Source organism: Oenanthe melanoleuca, chromosome 18 (genome assembly GCF_029582105.1).
Source record: "Oenanthe melanoleuca isolate GR-GAL-2019-014 chromosome 18, OMel1.0, whole genome shotgun sequence".
NCBI lineage: Eukaryota > Metazoa > Chordata > Aves > Passeriformes > Muscicapidae > Oenanthe > Oenanthe melanoleuca.
The window spans coordinates 3,315,520-3,335,733 of NC_079351.1; the positions used below are offsets into that span (position 1 = coordinate 3,315,520).

A 20,214-nucleotide genomic window follows, 5' to 3' on the forward strand; every position below is an offset into this window, starting at 1 on the left:
ATAGTTCCACTGATTTCATCAGGGGCTGCTCTGTATTTCTGAATTTGTTTAGGAAAAAAAACAAGCAAGGAAGCATAGAAAAGGCAACCTATATTATATATATGAACACAGAAATTATTTAAGTCAATGCACCCAATTCAGAGAAGAAGCACTACAGGAAAAAGGCTTCCCAGTTCCAATTTGTTCAAATAATCAATATATATTTTTGCAAAACAACAATTGGAGAAGGATAATAATAAAAATAAAACCAGGTTGAAGTTTCTCGATTCTTCTGCAGTTTCAGATGTGTGAACATATTACATTCAGCTCAGTAAGCGTTTAGTGCTGCCTGTTTTATTCACTACCAAGATAAGTTAAAATTGTGGAGTCAAACTTCAGCTTTTCCTGTATTTGAAAGATGATTTCCTGGGCAATGTTCTTCCTCCCAGCTGGTTCCTGTGTTCACTGGAGTCCATTGCTCTCTTTGAATGCTTTAAATGGGCAGCCCAAATGCTTTCAGAAATAATGAAGTAGCATTTCTCTTATTAAAGAGTTGCTGGCATTTTGTCTTTTTAACTGTTCCTCTAGAATTTAATTAAATCAAGAGAGCATTCACTGCTTTTATTAAAAAAAAAAAAAAAAAAAAAAAAAAAAAAAAAAGAATGGAAACAAAAATATTTTTTCTTCCTGGAAATATCAGCTATAGAACATTGTGCCCCAAAGGAAAAAGCATGTTGTGAGCTTATTACCGATCCTGACAGTGGATGCACAACTTCCCTGAATTTCATGGCACTAATTCATGGTAGCCTTTTAGCTCAGCACTGTTTCCAAGTCTCAGAATCATGAGGGAAATGTATTGCAGACACAGTGTAAGTCACATGGGTCACTGAGATGCCTAAATAATTAAATTATGGATACAGCACCGAAGGATATTGTGCTGCTGCTGCAAATGACCTGGATTTTCGAAATATCTCCATGGTTTGCCTTGCATAGAACAGGCTTGCTGTTCCAAACAAGGTCCTAAAGGATTGAAATGTGTGTGCACGGATGGGCTGGGGAAGCTTGCAGCTTCCACTGAGGCAGTTCAACCAAAATTTTGATTCTCAGTGTAACAACTCAGACTGACTGTTCCCAGCAAACACCTGCACATTGCTGTAGTCCTTAGAGGGTGAAAACACCTCGACTCCAGAGAGTCGGGCTTTTTACACAGTGGCAGAATCTAGTACAAAGATTGGAGAATACAGTAAAACCAATCCAAATTGTTGACTTTACTGTTTGTAATCAAAGTCTCCATTCCAAAAAAATCCAAGGAAGAACAGCAGTGGGAGCAGAAAGTGCTGAACACGATGTGAGCAATAGGGTGGAGAACATGACCGTGTTCCTGCAAAAACTCAAGTATTTTACACAAAGCTGTTCAGGCACAAGCCTAAAATACACTCTGTTGCACAAGTCATTGAAACTGCTTGTAACAGTTATTCCAGGTGGATTTTGTGAGGGTGTTGTTCTGTAACAGCCTTGAATTTCTTTAACTCTTGCAGATTTTTGACAAAGAAGCTAAAGATCTGGAGCGAGAAGTCTGCTTTATTGATATTGCCAGTGATGAGATTCCTGAGCGCTATTACAAGGAATCAGAGGTAAGAGGCAGCTTGGCTGTGAACTGATGAGGAAGGGAAGGTAAGAGGCTTTAGAAGAGCCTGGATAGGAATCAAAACAGTTTTATTTTTGTGTAAAATCCTGCTGGTCAGTAATACTGCAAGAGCATTTGATCAGAGGGGGAGCAGACAGCAACCTCTCTGTCTAGACCGCCCAACATTTTCTTTTGCAGATGATTCTTTGTAATGCTTTCCTACCCTTATCAGAACACATCCTGTACCAGACCTTTGATATTCAGCTGAATTAGTCCAAACTAAAAAATGCCTTTCCTTTGCATTATGAACCTCAGTGAAGAGTTTGCAGATCTGAGCACTTTTAAACACCCCTGCTGTCCTTACTTGTATCCCCACCCTGATCAGTGAGTCCTGCAAAGTGCCCAAGCCCAGCAAAGGACAGATGTGCTGCAGTGACAAGGGGCTGATGCACAGTTGCTGGAAGGGAACAATGACACAAGACCAAGAGGGACTGAAGCACACTGCAGACTGCAGCAGATCTGCCAAAAAGCATCAATGGCAGCAAGCAGAGTCACTCTGAAAATTCCCTCGGAAATTGCTCCCATGTATATTTGATGGAGCACATCTCTGAAGAGCATGCTTCTTCTGGGTCAATGCAATTCACTGTTTGAAATCAGCAGCCACCATGCAAATGAAGATGAGGTCTCAATGTTTTAATCTCATGGTTGATAAATGATGTTCACAACAAGCAGCTAGAGAGGAATGATCAGATCTATGCTCGCATTTAATTTTGGAGATATGATTTGCCTCTGGAGCCAAGTCTATATTCATAGCTGGCAGTGAGTATGGCAGCTGCTTAACTATCTAAAACGAGACTACATAATCATTTTTAGTATAGAAAGTGAGGACTTGCCAAGGAATATATTTCTATACTATAGGAGACATGATTTTGGGACTAAAAAAGTTGAGTACTTGTTATCTTCCATTTATATAGAACCTATTTTGGATGTTATGTACGGGTCATAAACCAAAACTGAGCCTACAGTAGAATTAAAAGTAATTTTATTACTTTCCTTAGATAATGAAACCCATCTGCTTAGTACCAAAAATTATATAACACCTCATGAAACAGCTTATTGGTCCCATCATCTTATCTGAGCTCCACGGATTCTGGCTCCATGTAGGAATGAGCTGCTAATGGAACAGATCAGCATTTGACTGTACTTTAAAGAAATCCTGTGAGATTTTTCATCTCAATATCTGCACTTCAGAATTGTAAACATAAAGGTGACAACCAGTTTTGCAACTTTCCTGCTCATTTTTAATAGCCAGCTGTTAAGCATAATTTCTCTATGATTAATCTCCTGACAGAGAAAAACAGGCTCATCTTAAAGGAGAAAAGCATTTCAGAGTCTTTGTGTTGCTATTTTGAAGACAAATCTAAAGACCCAATTGCAAGCGAAATGGAATTTTATTATGGGTTTACACAATAAAAATAGCCCAGCATCTGTTGTTTTTTTTCTGTACTGATGGATGATTTTTCTGTTGGCTTCCAAATTCTGTTTCAGAATTCATACAGAGCTGTAAGAATACCTTTAGTATTTAACTGTGCACATGCTGCAATTAATAGTGAATTAATAATAGTTGAAAATGGTGGTTCTTCTGATGTTTACAAACTATAGTTTCTTATGCTACCATATGATGAATGTGAGTTAAATTCCCATTTCTGATGAGGCCTCTTACATAATTTAGAGACTATAAAATATTTTGAATGTTTGCAAGTGTGATTTCTGTTTGTTTTCAATCAGAACAGTAATTCTATGCAAATAAGAAAGGGTTTGTGTTTCCCAAATAGCAGTTTCAGATAAACCCAGTTAGTGTAAGCTTTTGAAAGGTATTTTAGTTGCACTAATAACAACAATTTGGCTGCTTTTAGATCATGTAATCTGAACTGATACTAAGTTTAAAAGTAAAGTGCAATCCTCAGGATTTAACAATTAGATCCTACAGGATAAATGTCCTGACTCCCATCCGGAAAGGCCAACGAGAACAATTTTAACTTCAGGCATGTCAGTAATCCCTTCATTTCAGTGGCTCTTTCACAGGGTTAAAATAAAGCAAGTTCTTCATCAGGGTCAGCATGTTTGGCACCTTCTAGAAATGAGCTTTAGTTTCCTTTACATCCTCTTCAATTAAAAATATACTTCAGATTTAACAGCAAATGTCATTATTTAGCTGTAATACTGCCTACTAGAGAGGGGTTTAAATAATTTAAAGCCTTCACACTACTTCTTCTGGGCTGGGACTTATGAGCCTGATGGTAGAAGGACAAAGCCACTGTGTCCTCCCACCTATGATCTAAAAAGTAGTTTTTCAGTTGTCCTGACATGAATCTTAAAAACAGATTCCATTTTCATTTCCATAATAGTGATTCACACATAAAAAGATAAAATATATAAATAATCTTTATATGAATACTATTCCATTTGAGTTGAACAGCTCATTCTCACCGGTGCTGAGAGAGGAAATGTGTTCCACGAAAATGTTCTGGTTGAAGGGAAAATGATTGAATTCAACTTTGTGCATATTTGCTTTTCTCTCCTTCTAAATATTAACTAAAATTGAAAACTGAAGAATCCAGTTAGCTGGAGGCTTAAGAAGAGCTGTTGCTTCACTTTAAGGGAGCCTCTACCAGTAATACTAAGGGATGTCTTGAACAGAATCATCCAAGTGATTGGGATTCCCTTAAGGGTGAAGGGCTTACCTGGCAGTGTGCACAGGACTGGAATCACCAGGTCAGTAGTGAATCAGAAGAGAGCTTTGTGAGATACTACAAACATTTACATAGTGCAGTTCTATGGTGGGGCTGAGCTGATTTCTGCCTTTGTGGAAGGCTGGAGGAGGTGAAACTGCAGCAATTCAGGTGTCCCAAAGCAGGTGACCTCCCTTAACTTCATGACCATCTACAAACTCCATTGTGAAGTAGCCACATCTTAAATACAGGGCTTTTTTACAAGTATGGTCTAGTCCTTCATGTTTCAAGAAGTGTGAGGTTCCAAATGGAGAATGATTCTAGATCCAGCTAAGAAGTTTGCCTGTTTGTCTGTAAGGAGCCACGGGTGTTTCCAAATCTGGATGTACATATTGCATCAAGTACAGAATTTTGTATTTCTTTACAGACAATGTACCAGCCAGGTAAGAGTAGTTGTACATTTTGTGAAGTAATTTCCTGATGACTTTAGCATCGATGAATATGTATCACCAGCTATATAGACAGATAAATTTGTCTGAAACATAGAAAATAACAAAGCTGAGCTATGCTGAGGAGTGAGGGCCTCCAGTGAATCATTCATGAAATGAAACATTTACCATATTTTTGAGCCACTGAGCAAAATGTTCAGTGCAAACATATTCAAGTTCTCAGAATTAACAATGTTTCATTTCCTGTTTATTACAAAGCAGTGGAGAGCTGGACAAATGGAATAAACTTTCCAGGCAGCTTCTAAACAGATTCCATGCAGCTGCTGCAGTTTTCTTCTTCCATTGCTGGCTTTTCTCCTTTAGCACAGCTGCTCTGTGATAGGTCCACCTTACTCCTGTCTGAGTGCTTTCCGAGTAACAAAACCTCTTCACATTACAATGATGGTAGCTGAAATAATCCAGCTGCCTCAGCCCCCCAGGGAGTGTGGGCACCATGTCAGCACAGGAGCTCAGTGAAGGATATGAAAAACTATGAACATTTCCTTTTCCTTACTCACCATGTGAGTTTACATAAAGGCTGGCTGGTTTATCATATTTTAACACCTCAGAACTGTCCCAATATTTACAGGTCTTAAGTATTTAGCTGGATCTTCCAGAAAATGCCATTTAATGGATTTTTTTTTTAAGTCCTTAAAAATTACTCCACATAAAGTTCTATGGTAGCATCTTTGCATCAAAAAATCTTTCCTCAGCCCTAGCTATAAAAGCTGAAATTCAAAGCCTAGCGACTACAGCTGATGCTGAAATGCCAGATGACAGATATTAAACCCATGATTGGTTCTGAAATTCAAGATCAAACAAAATGGTCTCCAGCATAAAGAGGGGAAAAACGATTGCACTTCAAAAGCACCACGATATTGCCATAGGAGTCTGAAAAAATTAATCCAGGCATTAAAAGGAAGGAAGGAAGGATCTGTTTCAGGGACATCTGGGTACTTCCAGGGAGAGAACAGGATGTGTGGCACAAGCAGGGTGCACTTTCACCTCTGGCAGCAGGTTCAGCCTGGGAACCTTTGCCCGTGCTGGAATGGCCACACGAGCAGCAAGGGGGCACAGAAGGGTGACAAGGCTGCCAAGGTGTCCCATGCAGGCTCCCAGCACACACAGGGAGGTGCTGCCAGCTCCAGGGTGGAGTGGCAGCTCCCAATCAGGCCTGGTACCATGGCAGAGCTGAGGCCAAGTGTGCCAGGCAGATTTGGAGGTTTTCTGTAAACAACAAATGCATTTCATGATTTAACTTTGAGTACAAAGTAACAGCTCAGATTAATTGTGAAAAGGCACTGCAACAACCCAGTGCTGTGTTTGCTTCCTGGAAAGGGCGTTACCACTCCTCATCTGATACCTGTGACGTCTGTGAGGAAAGTTAAGTAAATAAATGCTAAATGATAAATAATAGACTCCATCAATAACCACATTGACTCGTGGTCTAAGTTATAAACCCTAGGAGAGTGCTATGTTTGAATACATATCCCACATACAGAGGCTTTTATTTCATTGTAATTTTACATTTTATTCTCAGCTAAACCCAGCTCACGGGTTATGATGTTTCTGCTCTGTTGGCAGAAGTGCTATTTTTAAATCACTCTGCACCTGGCAATAATGTATTGCAAATACAGGGTAGGTTTTGCTCCTCTAGCAAAAGGATTTGCCAGATGGGCTTTCCTAATAAATTGTGTCTGATAAAAGGACAAGAAGGTTATTTAAACAAAAAGATTTTAGCTATGCCATTACATTTAAAACAGATTGAGGATTTTGCCAGTAGATAAATCAAGGGGAAAATAGTGAATAGACACAGTATTCTTTGGATGATGCCTTCTCTAGAAAGAAAGGCATGGGTGTCTGAAAGCAAAAATAAGGAACACACAAAATTAATTATTTAAATAATAACATAAAAGTGGGGTCCAAGCAAAGTTCAGCTTGCCCAGTTTCTAGTCACAGGAAAAAAAGCTTCAAGTATGTGTGACATGAGTGCTGGGTACTAATATCATTTCTACTTGCTTTTAATGGAAAATTATCAGTCCTGCTTCATTTTCCATTATAGAAGGACCTTATATGCCTAAATGCAGAAAGAATTTCAGGTTGTGAGTCTTAATCTGGCAATTTGAACCCATGAGTTAGGCACATAAAATCATTCTTGTCCAAGTTCTCATTAATTTCAGTAGGCTTTGGATCAGGAATTGAAGAGCAAAAGATGAGCAGTCCTGGTCCCACCAAAGTCCCTCTGGCATGGCCTGCTGCCCGTGGCTATGGTCAATAGCAGAGGCCTATGAAAGGTGTAAAAATATAGAGGTGAATATAGAGATTCTTCCCCTAAAGTCCTTGGATGATCCATAGCACAAGCAATTGCTGAGAGAGAATTTGTGTCTTTCTAAGACAGTCAAGATGTTGTTAAACATGTAATTTTTAGCAGCTGGGTTAAAGCCCAGGGATATTAGTTTTCCTTACAACAGCTCACCTCTCTCAAACATTGAGTTGATGGCCTACAAATCAAATTCTCAAGTTGACTTTGCCCAATGTCACAGTGTGCCTTACATCCCCCTGCTTGGCTCTTGTTCAGCCTTTGAGTCTCAGCTCCCTGAGCAAGCACTCAGGAAAGTCTTTAACACCTTGATCTTTCCTACAGCAGGCTGGGAATCTGTTCCTCTGAGGGCTGGCTTCTATTCATCCCTCTGCAGTTTTATAGTATCAAGATGTTAATGTTTCCAGAGAGGCAGGAATTTCCCTAAGAGCTGTTTGATGTGAGTTGCCCGAACGGTCTGGCTCTTCCCATGGAGCTCTCCAGCCAACTTGTGACTAATCCTCATGTCCTTCCAGAAAAAAGGACAGGATTAAGGGATGCAGAGGTGCCATCTCTGGGTGCTGTTAAGGGAATTTGCACCTGGGAGTGGTCATGGATCAGTTGTATTGAGTGATTTGTGGGCTGCCAAGTTCAGAGTGATTCCCACTCTGTGTCCCCTTGTCTGCTGGGTTGAACTCACCAAACCCAACCCAACCCATAAAACTTGGAGCCAAGCCGTGATGCAGGGTCGTTATTCATTATTTCATTTTTAGTTAGAATTTCTTGATATTTGATTCCAACTCAAACTGATTACATTAAATCCCTTTGGACTGTACTGAAGTTATTCCATTGTAGATCTGGTTTTCTCTGAGGGATTGTAAAGTACAACATTCAGAATTATTGAAGTGTGTGTCTGAAATGCTGAATCAAGGCAATGGCTCCATCACACCAGCACTGTGTGTATGTAAGAAACAGCAGATCCTGACTTAGAGGGAACTGTTTTCCTTTAAAGAGATTATTTCACACTGGAATATTTTGCTGACATATTTGAAATAATATTTTCTGTAATTATTTCTTTTTTTTTTTAAGAAACCTCCATCTAGAACCTTATATCTTCCTGAATATTATGCCTTCTTCCCTTTTTTGATTGCTTCAGGCAATGATCAATTATTAAACAACTCTTCCAACCAGAAAATGTGTAAATCCATCTGTGGTTGAGCTTTGTTGGGTGAGAAGATTGGCAGCAGCCTGTGACCATGAGCTGTGCTGTACAGGAGAGTGTTGCTCTGATAAATGATGATGCTGAACTTTTTTATGGTGATTTAACATTGAAACCTTATTATATTGTGAGCTCAAAGTCTCCCCTTTACAAAGCCTGTGTCAGCAATAAAAGCAGTGACTTTCACAAGGAGGAAAGACTATCACCTCATTAGAGCTTTGTAGAGAAGCTTTAATGGCAGAACTTCAGTTTAGGATAAAACCAGAAGTCAAGAGATAACTAAACAGTAGGAAACATGAATGCTGGGTGATACATAAGCTCATATTGAATGAAGCAAAATTAAGATCAGAGTAGTCATCAGATTTTTTGTGGGTTTTTTTCTCCTGATAGTCATCCATTTAATGCATAATTGAAGCACTATTCAAGTATGTTGAACTGCTTTTGTAACAAAGGATCTCCCCAGACCTCAGCACTGGGGAAAGAACACAGCTGAGCACTGCTGGTTACTCTTTAGGACAGATTTTAGAAACTCCACTATGAATTTTCTGAAGTGACATAATTTTCAAGTTGTGACAATCAGTGCTTAACCATAAATTATTTCTATTTACAAGATATAATTAGCAGGATTGGACATAAAGGGAATTAGAATTATACCAATATGGAAAATGACACTTTCATAGATAAAATTGCATCTTGCACAGATGAAAGTAAACTTTAAAAAGATGAACTAATGTCTTAATGGTTTTATGAAATTATGTAGTAATTTCAATGGTGTAGTTTCTTTGATTTACCAGTTCCTGGAAGAGAAACAGAGTTGGGATTACTCAGTGTTTGCTCATAACTCATTATAACCAGAGTTGGATAAACTGCAGTAGTTTCCTACTTAGCTTAGGATGAGCAAGTTCACTTAAAACTGAAAATGGCATTGTCAGGGTCAATGTTGAAGTGCCAAAGCTCCATCTGGACCCAAATTTCAGGGGGCAGGTGTGGGTGGAAAATACAGGCGGTTTAGTTTGCACCAAGGGGCAGTGGAGAAGCAGCCTCTGAAGAAGCCACTTTTTGTTTTCCCAAAGGCCATAAATAACCCTTGGAGTGGACTGCACTGTAATGACTTGCAATAACAGAAAATGTCCTGGATGATATGACTGTCAATGCATCTCCAAGAATATGCTGCCATTGATTCACTGCCAGGCTTGGATTTTAGGATATCCTAGTGCATTTTAAAAGTCCATTTCCTATTACTTTTTCATAATATTTATTAGCATATTTTTGTCTTATCAAACTTTCACTTTAGCACACTGATAAACACAACTTCCCCTCCTGCATTTTCCTGTATGTTTTCTTTGTTTTGCAGGATCCCAAATACTTCAAGTCACAGAAAACTGGGAGAGGCCAATTGAAAGAAGGCTGGAGAGAGACCCATCAGCCAATTATGTGTTCCTACAAACTTGTGACTGTGAAATTTGAAGTCTGGGGACTTCAAACCAGAGTAGAGCAATTTGTACACAAGGTCAGTGAAACAGGAGCTGTTTCTTATCCTTCACATAAGCAGAACTCAAGCACCCACAGGAATGTGGCTGTGGCTGTGGAGAAGCCTGGGAGCTCGGCCCAGTCTGCTCAGACCTCTCACAAGGTCTGAAAGAGCTGGAGCAGAGCCCAGGACTTCACTCTGGGTACAAACGCCACAAAGCCTGGAGCTGCTCAGGTCTAAGGTTGAGAAAACTACCAATAACATTTTCAGTGCTGTGACCAATATGAGCTGAAGTATTTCTGAGTACAAAGGGGTCCCATACACATTGCAGTGAGTGAGGTGAAGAGTTCCTTAGTAACACATAGTGGGAAAGGTTTCTAATCAGTCTACTAAAAAATCAATTAGTGAATAGCATAACTATGAAGTGATAAAAATGTTCATAGTATTGACCTTCTACATGTTTGGAAAACTAAGAAGAGAAAAGAAGAGATCCAGAATGTCTAATTGGCCAAAGATTAGTGGAATCTATAGACATTCCCAAAGGGATCCCCATGCTAATCAAAGCCATGGTTCAGTGTTGGCAACAGATCCAGTTCCAGTGGGAAGCTGGACTAGGAGCTCTTCAGAGACAGCAAGGCTTTTTAGACACAAAACTGTCAGAGAGTTTCTCACTTTCAATACTGTTGAAAGAGACAGATGAGGTGTTTTGCTGCTGCTGAGGCCTTTAACCCTTTCCTTGTTTGCAGGTGGTCAGAGACATCCTCCTGATCGGTCACCGGCAGGCGTTCGCCTGGGTGGATGAGTGGTATGGTGAGTGTCCTCCAGAGCCAGGGCCCTCCAAAGGGCTGATGCAAAGCCTGAGACAATTAACAGCAGGTTTCCATTTGCTGTCATGAATCATCAGGTCCTAGTGTGAGTTGTTCATGAGGGAGATGGAACCATGTGAAAGATCATCTTCCACCCTCTTCCATGGGCAGGGACACCTTCCACTAGACCAGGTTGCCCAAAGCCCAGTCCAGCCTGGCCTTGCACAATTCCAGGATGATGGATTTGGGCAGCATCCAGGGATGCCTTTCCATCCCAGCATGTCAGTGGACCTGCACCAGTGCCCTCACCTGCACTGCAGGGAGGAGTCATCTGCATGGAGAACCTCATGCAGGTTTGAATAAAGCATCTTCTCAAGGCTGCCTTAACTTGCAGCCATTTCCATACTGCATACTCCTAAGGCCTCTGATCCAAAACATTTCCAGCTTTTTAGGAAAGTTTTAAGCTATTGATATGGATTGCAACAAAGAAAAGATGGAGCTTTTCTGAAAAAATATGTACATAAGCATAAATCCTACAGGGTCTGATTCAGCAGCAGCTGCATGCAAAAAGTGTTGGGAATCCATGAGCCAGCTGTGGGAATATGGGCACTTCCAGTAGGACAAAGTAATCTGAATATCAAAAATTGGCTAAATATCATCAGCCAATCACATTGTCTCAAATGAGCTCTCTGGGTTTGTGTCTTTTACTTGCATTTCCTGTAAGACATATCCATAATCACAGCTATTCTTAAAACACGCTCTGAGACAGGCCTGTAACATATCATGGGGATTTGGCAATATATTTAGAATGTAAACCACTTAGAGAATTTTATATCCAGTCAGAGAGTTCCTCAGAGCTATTTTTTTTTCAGATTTGTTTCTTTTTTTACCTGAAATAGAGCAATCCATTCTTTTTTACCTGAAATAGAGCAATCCCTGTACCAAGTCAGGGAAACTGGTAACTTTAAATAAAATAGCCTGACTTCATGTAAAAATGAGCCCATAAATCTGCTCCCAGTCTACCCAAAATATCTATACAGTGAGAGATGGAGAATGTTACTGAGGAGCAAAGTGTCAGCTGCACTTTTGCAGTTACTGATAATGATGACAAATGAATAGCCATGAAGTTAAACATACCAAACAGGTTTAGCTCAAAAACATTTCACTGTAGATTTTCTCCTCCTAAGTTTGAAATTTCCCTGTCAAAAATACTCTTTCCACAAATGAAATATTGTGATACACAATTATCTTGTGGATTTTTCCTGTCAGAGTGAGCCTTTTTACTAACTCATATAGTGCATTTTTAAGAGCTTAATTATCAACCTAAGTAAAAAAACTAAAAAATATGGGCTTAATAAAATAGATATAATAATCTAGCATCAAAAATATAATTTTTAAATGTCTATTAACATCTTTTAAAATGAAAATTTGAGAAAAACCTGGAGATGGTGGTAGTCAGCCAAACTGAATCAAATAATCAGTAATAAATAATGTGTTATGTTAATGACTGGTTGCTGTTACTGACCCTGTAAGTATGAAATGTTTTGTCATTTAATTTACTAAACTGTATTTAGCTTTATTATTAAGAAATTCTGTTTTCTCAGTGTTACTTACTAATAAGGAGCATGTTCTCTGCTTGGCAAAGTGCATCCCAGCATGTTACTGACATGGCTTCTGAGCTTGTTTCTCATTCCAGTAACAGTAAAAGACTGAAAGAGTACGAGTTAGGGGCATTCCATATTTCCTTTTGATCAAAATTTTAGACTGCATTTCTTTTTACTGATAAATTTTGGTGCTGCCACTACAACAGCTGAAGTTGTGTCATGCCTTAAAAGCTGCCTTGTAAAATGCAGCAGGAGCCTCACAGCACAGAACAAGGAGTGGTGTGAAACAAGAATTCCCAAATCCTAGTGGCATGTCATAAACTTGAGGGAAATGGGAGCCCCAAGAGCAGAGCACAGTGCATGACCAAAAGGGCACTCATTTGCAAGCAGACTGTGCTAATAAAATGCTCTTTAAGTGTTTTAAGTTAAAAGTTGATGGCTGTTTTTATGAGGCTCTGAAGTTCCCAAAGCATCATAAAGAACAGACCAAACTCTGACACTGCTCCTGTTCTGACTCCTCACTCTCCAGTGGATTTATGGAAAGCATGGGAATACTCACAAGAGTCACAGGTCAATGATTGCATTCTTTATGTTTTTGTTGGAGTTGTGGTTGGTGACAAATCCTGTTGGAGGTGTTAACCATTGCCTGACAGACTGTGCTGGGTGTCCTCAGCCAGGCTGGGCAGTGCTCAGTGATTCTGCTGGGATCAGCCTCATTTGTGGGATATTTCTAGTTTTCATTATTCATTCAATTGCTTGAGGCTGCACAACCACTAACATAGTCACTATTAATTCACTTCCCAGTTTAATTGCTAGTTTCTGGAATCTAAACTGGTGTGGGATCTAAAACTAAGAGTTTTGTTGGTTATGAGATGTACAATGCAAAGCTAACAAAAACTCTTTTTGCAAGTCCTGGAAAGGTAAGTAAATATTTATAATATTTCTGTATCTATCCTTTATTCCAAAGGATCTTCTAAAATCTTTTTAGAAGATCTTGGCCTTGGCCAAGGCCTGCACTTCAGTACTTCCTGCCTACCTTACATTACACAGATACTCCTAAACAATTTCCACTCCTTCCTGTTCTCTGACTCCCTTTGACTTAACCTTGCACCTTCCTTGGCTGACACAACTACCTTTATGAGGCAATTTTCATAAAGCTAGTTGCTCCTTGCTTTTTAAAAAATCCTTTGTTGGCTTCTGCTGAAAGACTTTGTGTTCCTAGAACCTTCTCCTTTGGAAAAAAAAATGAAGTTTGCAATGACTCAATGGAAAATGCCAACAATTTTGAACTTTTTACAGATATGACTATGGATGATGTTCGAGAATACGAGAAAAATATGCATGAAAAAACCAACATTAAAGTTTGCAACCAACATTCATCTACTGTGGATGAAATAGAGAGCCATGCCAAAGCAAGAGTATGTCAATTTTTAAAACATATTGCCCATCCTCAGCCAATATACCTGCACAGACCAGAAAAGAGCAACCAATTGCTGATCAGTCAGTGGAATTTTGGGGAGGTTTTGCTTCAATAAGAACAGAATCTTCCTCCATGAAGTGCAATCCTGCCTTTGGTTTGCACTGTAATCCTGCCAGTTATGTAAGGGAGGGTGGGGTTGGGCTCATATACAACTCTCTGGCTTCCAGGAAAACACAATGCTCAAATTTCAGTTGGACACATAAAGAGGAAGTTAAAGAGGGTTTTTACTTTCTATTCTTTGAATAGTTAAAAAATGCAGGAGTTCAAAGTGGTCCAGTCAAAAAGCCAAGAACATGGGGAGTGGAAAACTTCTATGGGACTCACAAAATTCTTTATTTCACCAGGAAAACAAAACAAAACAAAAAAATCTAATGAGTTATTCACTCTTTTCAAGGTAACTTTAATGTCTCCTTCATTGATCAGCTACCGACAAGGTGGGAAGTATTTTCAGAAGTATGTAACAGTGGTTTGTGGAAAAGGTTTCTGTGTAGGTTCTCTGGCTCAAAGTCTGGAGATTTCATAAAGTAATTAATTACCTAATTTGGGCCCCACAAGTAGAGGCCTAAAATTAGAGATTGATACTCTCTGCAAATAGAGAAGATGCAGTGGCCTTTGCTCCTGAAATGTCATTATTCCTTTATTTCTTCTAATGGTGCTGTGGAACTCAATGCTGGGTTTAGTCATGTAATCAGTGTGGGGCAAAGCTTGAAGGACTCCAAGTCTTTCCTTGGCTCTTGCTCAGTGCCAGCTGTCCCCAGGAAGGTAATTCTTGTGTTCGTGACACAGCAGCTTCACTGACATCAAGGTTATTCCTTAGCAAAGAATTAGTTCAAATTTTGGCTCTACACTTCAGGATTTGGTTCTGAATTAAGTCTGCCACCTGTAGTTTCCATGTGGAAAAATTGTCATTGAGGTCAGAACAGAAGTTGTTATTAATGAAAAAAAAAAAGTGAATTTGAGTCCTCCTCAGTGTGAGGTCTTTTTTACTTGAGTGTGTATCACAGCAGAAGGAAACTAAAGCAAATATAAGCTAAAAAGTAAAAGTCAATTGAAGAGTTTAATGTCTGAATTGAAAATGAAGAGCCTTAGAGGCTCCACTTAGCAAGACTTCACTTCAAAGGACAGTGCACTGAGAAACCTTACTGTCCCCCTCATTTATCCAAGACAGCTCTTGGTTCGTGTCCTACAGAATTCCTCAATCAAAATCCCGGGGATTTCAGGAGGATTTGGGACACTTTGAGTGCAGAAACTCTCCCCCACTGTTACAGGATGTGAAACGAAATGTAAACCAGCACAACAGGTTCAAAGCTGTCTCCAACACGAGTAGGTACAGTTCCCCTGGACCATCTGCTTATCGCCAGCACTTGTGTCAGATCTGAACCCGGCGTTTCTCACTCCTAGTGAGTGCCAGTGTGGGCTGGAAGGGTCCCTGGGATGTGGAGCAGGGGGAGCAGAGGCAGCACCATGCACACTTTTGTTTATTGAATGTGATGTTGGAACACAACAGAAAGCTGCTTCAACAGCCAAGGTTGCACATGTCTGCAGCCTGGTAGGGGTAAAAAGCATCAGTGCCCTGGAAGGACAGGATTTTGTCACACATTTGTTAATCCACACTGCCGTTCCTGTGCTTCAGACACTCGAATGTGTGAGATTTCTTAATCGATTAAAAGACTACTGATTTTATTTCTAGGTTTTTGAGCTTTTGTAGCTCAAAGAATCTATAAATGGTCTAATGAAATACTTCAAATTTATGAATTTAACTTGACATTCAGCAAAAATCTTAACATTGCCTTCAGTTGGCTCGGTGGGCGTCTTGCAGGCACTGCAGACATGGAGCAGCAGGTTCCAGAAGAGCCTTGCTGATTTTCTGCTCAACTTCCCAGTTTGTAGCAGATGTCATTCCCTGCGGCTTTGACGGGAAGTTTTGCACGGCTCGGCTCGGGCAGAGCCCGTCCGCGCTGGGATCGCGCTGCCCTCTTGTGGGCTCGGCAGCATCGGGACATCCCCGGTACTCCGGGACAAACCCGGTACCCCGGGACACCCCCGGTACCCCGGGACAGCTCTGGTACTCCGAGACATCCCCGGTACCCCGGGACAGCTCCGGTACTCCAGGACATCCCCGGTACCGCGGAACAGCTCCGGTATCCCGGGACACACCCGGTACCCCGGGACATCCCCGGTACCGCGGAACAGCTCCGGTATCCCGGGACACCTCCTGGGAACCCGACTTCCCACTCCCAAGTGCTTTAATCCTCCATCTCATTTGGCCACGCTTTTGAGCAGTGGATTTGTCACTTGCCCAGCGCGGTTTAAGTGCAGCTCCCGGATGGAAAGTTGGGAAGCGCGGCTTTGAAAGCGGTGGCTTTGTCAAGTGAGAAGGAATTATTTAGGCTTTAGCAGTGGAAAAGCAAAACAAGCTCCTGTGCATGAGGCTGCAACTACAAGTCAATGGAAGGAGAGAGAATTTTTCATCTCTTGATAATTGCAGCAGATGAACAAACCATGACAACCCTTTGCCCACTTGGGCTCATAATCTAAATGAAAAATTTAAAATCCCTTTCAGTTGTATTTTGTTTGAAGTTCTGAAAAATGCTACCTGCTGATTGTATCGAAATGTACACTTTAGTTCCCTGTGGACTAGCTGGATTTTCCCAGCAATTACAGAGGTAACAATCCTTATTCAGCTCAGACTCAATCTTTATTCAGCGCAGACCCAGGTAGAAGAAGCATTAGTACGTGATTAATGTACTTAAAACTTTGTTTCCTTCACATTGTGCTCATTGTGCTCCAGTCAGCGCCTTACAATGGGGAGGCATTCATGTGGAGAATCACTTAATGAGATGCTTGATAAGCAATCATTCCCTGATTTAGGATTTGGATGGAAGTAGTTTAACTGAGCTAATGAAATGATTTTTTGAAATCATTCTGACATGCCTTTGTGTTTCACTCCTTTTCGTTGAAGACATGACAATGGATGAAGTCCGAGAGTTTGAACGAGCCACTCAGGAAGCTACCAACAAGAAGATTGGGATTTTCCCACCGGCAATATCGATCTCTAACATTTCCATGCCTTCCTCAACCCGCAGTGCTCCATCTAGTGCTCCATCAACTCCTCTCTCCACAGATGCTCCTGATTTCCTAGCAGTTCCCAAAGATCGGCCTCGGAAAAAGTCTGCTCCAGAAACTCTTACTCTTCCAGATCCATCGAAAAAACACTTTTAAATTAACCCTGCATGTTTCCTCCTGATAAGCCATGTCTGCCATAGCAAGAGCGACATAACTCAATTGCTACAAAGGTCGTGGTGGTTTGTTGGTTGGGTTTTTCTGTTAATTTCAAATAATCTTTCTGGTGTGGAAAGATGACTCCTTTCTTCAGAGCTGATCCTTAAAACCTTCTGAAAAGTGCATGCAAGAGAAAGTAGTTTATATATTCTTAAAGTAGTGTTTCAAGCCATATGGTGCATCTTACTGACATCAATGGAACAGTCTGAGGGGATGCTATAAACGAAAACCAATCTTTCTGTAGCAGTATTCTGCCTGCAAACCCTCATCTAGGTCACAGCATTTATAATTAGGAGTAGGTATTAAGTAAATCTGCCAAGGACTTCTGAGGCAAATTAGTGCCAACTAGAATGCAGGGTTAACAGAAAAAAAACCCTCCCATTTTCTTATTTTATAACCAATTTTAAAATCTTTCCCACTCTCAGGCTTCTCCTGTGTGTTCATAAACCTTTGATCTGTAACTCATTGTACTTGAACACCAACAGATCCACATTTTGCTTAATATGACTCAGGATTTGGGGCCTAAAACACAAACCACAAATATTTTCAAAACTAAAATATCACTGTATCAAAGCCCCAGTTGTAATTAATTATACCGACTTTGAGGCCATTGAACTATTTCTACCTTGCACAGAATTTGTAAAAGAAACCACCCATTTCTTGTAGATAATGTATTCTATTAACTCTCCCCTGTCCTTTTGTGAGCTCAGAGTGTTGGTGTTCATCAGTGGTGTTCTGTGACATTGAAAAAAGCAGCTGAATTGTGCCAGTTGAGAAACAAAACAATGAATTCTGTTTTTTTCTTCTCGCTGCAAGCAGAGTGGGTAGTCAGGCTGGGAGACCTTGAATGTAAAGGAAAGAAAACAGGAGACTCCTTTTTCTTTCCTGCCTCACATCTTTGCTAAACAGAACAATTTGACAGGGCTGGGTCCAGGCACTGCCTCGTTTGAGGAAGGGGCACAAAATCAGTCACTTCAAAAAGCAAATGAATCGTGGGTGATGTTGAAGAACCAGAAGTGCTCTTGCTGGTCTATGTGTGAAATCACTCTTCAATCTCAGGAATTCAATTCAGACAAGGATGTTTCCCAGGGGGAAGTGTAGATGGTGGAAGAAGGAGAAAAATGAGTGGCAGGAGTGGTCTCTTCCTTCCTTCCTCCTCAAAGCATGAAGTGGGTGAGAACCTTTCCCTGCTATCCCCTTTGGGGCACTTTGCTCTTCCACCCAAGCTGCTGTTCCATGGCTGCTGCAGCTCCTGCCTCTTGGTGACACCACTGAGCCACTTCAATCCCCAGGGAATGAATGACAGCTCCTACCTGAATCATGATCCCAGGGTGTGACGCTTTGTGCCACCACTGACGGTTCATGGATTGAGAAAAAAAGAGACTTCTCCAAAGCTGAGCTGTCACTGAATATTGAACACTCAGCTTGGGGGTGCCCAGACCTGGGGCATGGTGGCTGAAATGCAGCTGCAGCGCAAGTTTTGTGGAATGTCTGGTATTTAGGGGAAGTTTTAGTAGCAGGAGTAATTCCACTGCCAACCTGCACTGAAATAAGTGTTCGTTTGTCTGATAGGGGGAATCCTATCAGGAGCTCTCTGTAGCTTTGCTGTGGTCTGACTTCCTGCCTTTTTCTGTCTGGTTGGCTGCTATTTAGGGGAAGATAGCTTTTTCCAGAATATTCCCAGCAGGCACACATGAAAGGAAATGAGAAGGAAGGTCTGAGTATTTCAGTGTAACACCTTGAGGAGAAGGGGTGGTTTTCAGTACTGATCTTTCCCTTTCTGTTGTGTTTTCAGACACATTTATTAGGATTAAAAGAAAGAGTTTTGCAGGTGTTCCTTGCTTCGTTTGCAAAAATAAACTTTGCTGTGATTATTTACTGAGTTCAGCCTCAGAGCATGGTGAACACAGCCGTGTTCCTCCTCTCTGCCACAGTAACAAGAATTCTGCGATGCAGCTCTGCTAGGACTTGGCAAGGAATTGTTTCTCAAGGAGAATACAGTTCAGAGCAAAAACTGTGACGAGTTTGTTCAGGTTTCTATGAAAACCTCCAGGCTTTGCTTGGACTTTTGTGTATTTGGGATAGAACTACCATTACAAAACAACTGGCAATTCAGTGTAGCTTCAGAAGGGTTGAACTCCTAAAAAATAAAAAAAGGAGGAACCCACTAAAGTTGTGAGGAGCAGCACATTCCTGAAACTTACTCATTTGGATTTCTTATGAATGTAATGGTTAATTTTGTAAAGGATGGGATAAATCCTATGGAAATTTGACCTTGTTCTTTGGCTTTTTTGATTATTCTGGAAGGTGATTTTGTGACATCTAGTAGCCAATTTGCATTAATTGCTGCTGTAGAGACTTTGACTGAAATATTTGTTCCTTGAATTTCAGTTTGTAACAAGACCGCTATACTTTGCTAAAATTGCTTTGAAGCTTGCTGCACTATAACTTCAAAACAATGTGTTATCCTTTGAAATAAGCCAAAAGTATGTGCTTTTTATGAATTAGTGAGTGCAGTAAGAGAGAATTCAAGATCTTGTTAATAGGAGATTTTCTGTTGCCATTGTTTGGACTTGGTTTTCTATGTGTAAGTTAAAATTGCTAAATAAGTCTAAAAATATTTGCTTTAAATGAACAGCATGGTCATTGAATTATGATCCTCTGTAGTTTTGTGGTGTCACTAAAACAGGTTTTATTGGTTTATTTCATTTCTGTGATAATTCCATGTGATTCTGTTATGTCCAGTAATTAATTTCTTTTTTTAGAGCACTGATGGCAACATCAGGCAATGCATCACCACCATCAAAGAAGGACCAAGTCTTGGTTTGCTCTGCACATTCAGCAGTGCAAGGCTCAGCAGGAGAATCTGACTGTCATTTTTCTCATATCACTTAGTGTCTGTTTTTTCCAAGTTATTTATTATTTTTAATATTGTCTTTTTCGTTGCATTTTGTTGTAAATAAACTACCAACAACTATTCTTTACAATGGTGGCTGTTTTCTCTTACTGGGACTTCTCCAGGCAGGAACCTCCTCATTAACATGTACCATTGACATCTCTACCCCAGTTCTGCAAGTCACTTCCTCAAAGTTAAATATCACAAAGAAATAGCTGTGTGAGGAAAATGTAAAGCTCTTACAGCCTCTCCTGGGTTCTGTTGTGCCCCAGCTCTGTAAAGGTTTTACCCGGGCAGGTGCCCCATCAGTCTGGCATTAGCCCATTCACTT

The 20,214-nt window shown here is 40.4% G+C and overlaps 1 protein-coding gene across 2 annotated transcripts in view; it reads left to right on the forward strand.

Moving 5' to 3' along the window:
* Window positions 1-19,966, forward strand: part of PITPNC1 (phosphatidylinositol transfer protein cytoplasmic 1) — a 76,945-nt gene extending 56,979 nt beyond the window's left edge. Inside the window, exons 5-9 of one of the 2 annotated variants that reach the window (XM_056505743.1) lie at window positions 1,518-1,613; window positions 9,699-9,854; window positions 10,562-10,625; window positions 13,525-13,643; window positions 16,668-19,966. In XM_056505743.1, the coding sequence (XP_056361718.1) occupies window positions 1,518-1,613; window positions 9,699-9,854; window positions 10,562-10,625; window positions 13,525-13,643; window positions 16,668-16,673 (441 nt within the window). In that variant the 3' untranslated portion in view covers window positions 16,674-19,966. The remainder of the gene's footprint in view (window positions 1-1,517; window positions 1,614-9,698; window positions 9,855-10,561; window positions 10,626-13,524; window positions 13,644-16,667) is intronic. The other variant, XM_056505742.1, reaches the window with a different exon arrangement.
* Window positions 19,967-20,214: the final 248 nt, after the last annotated feature.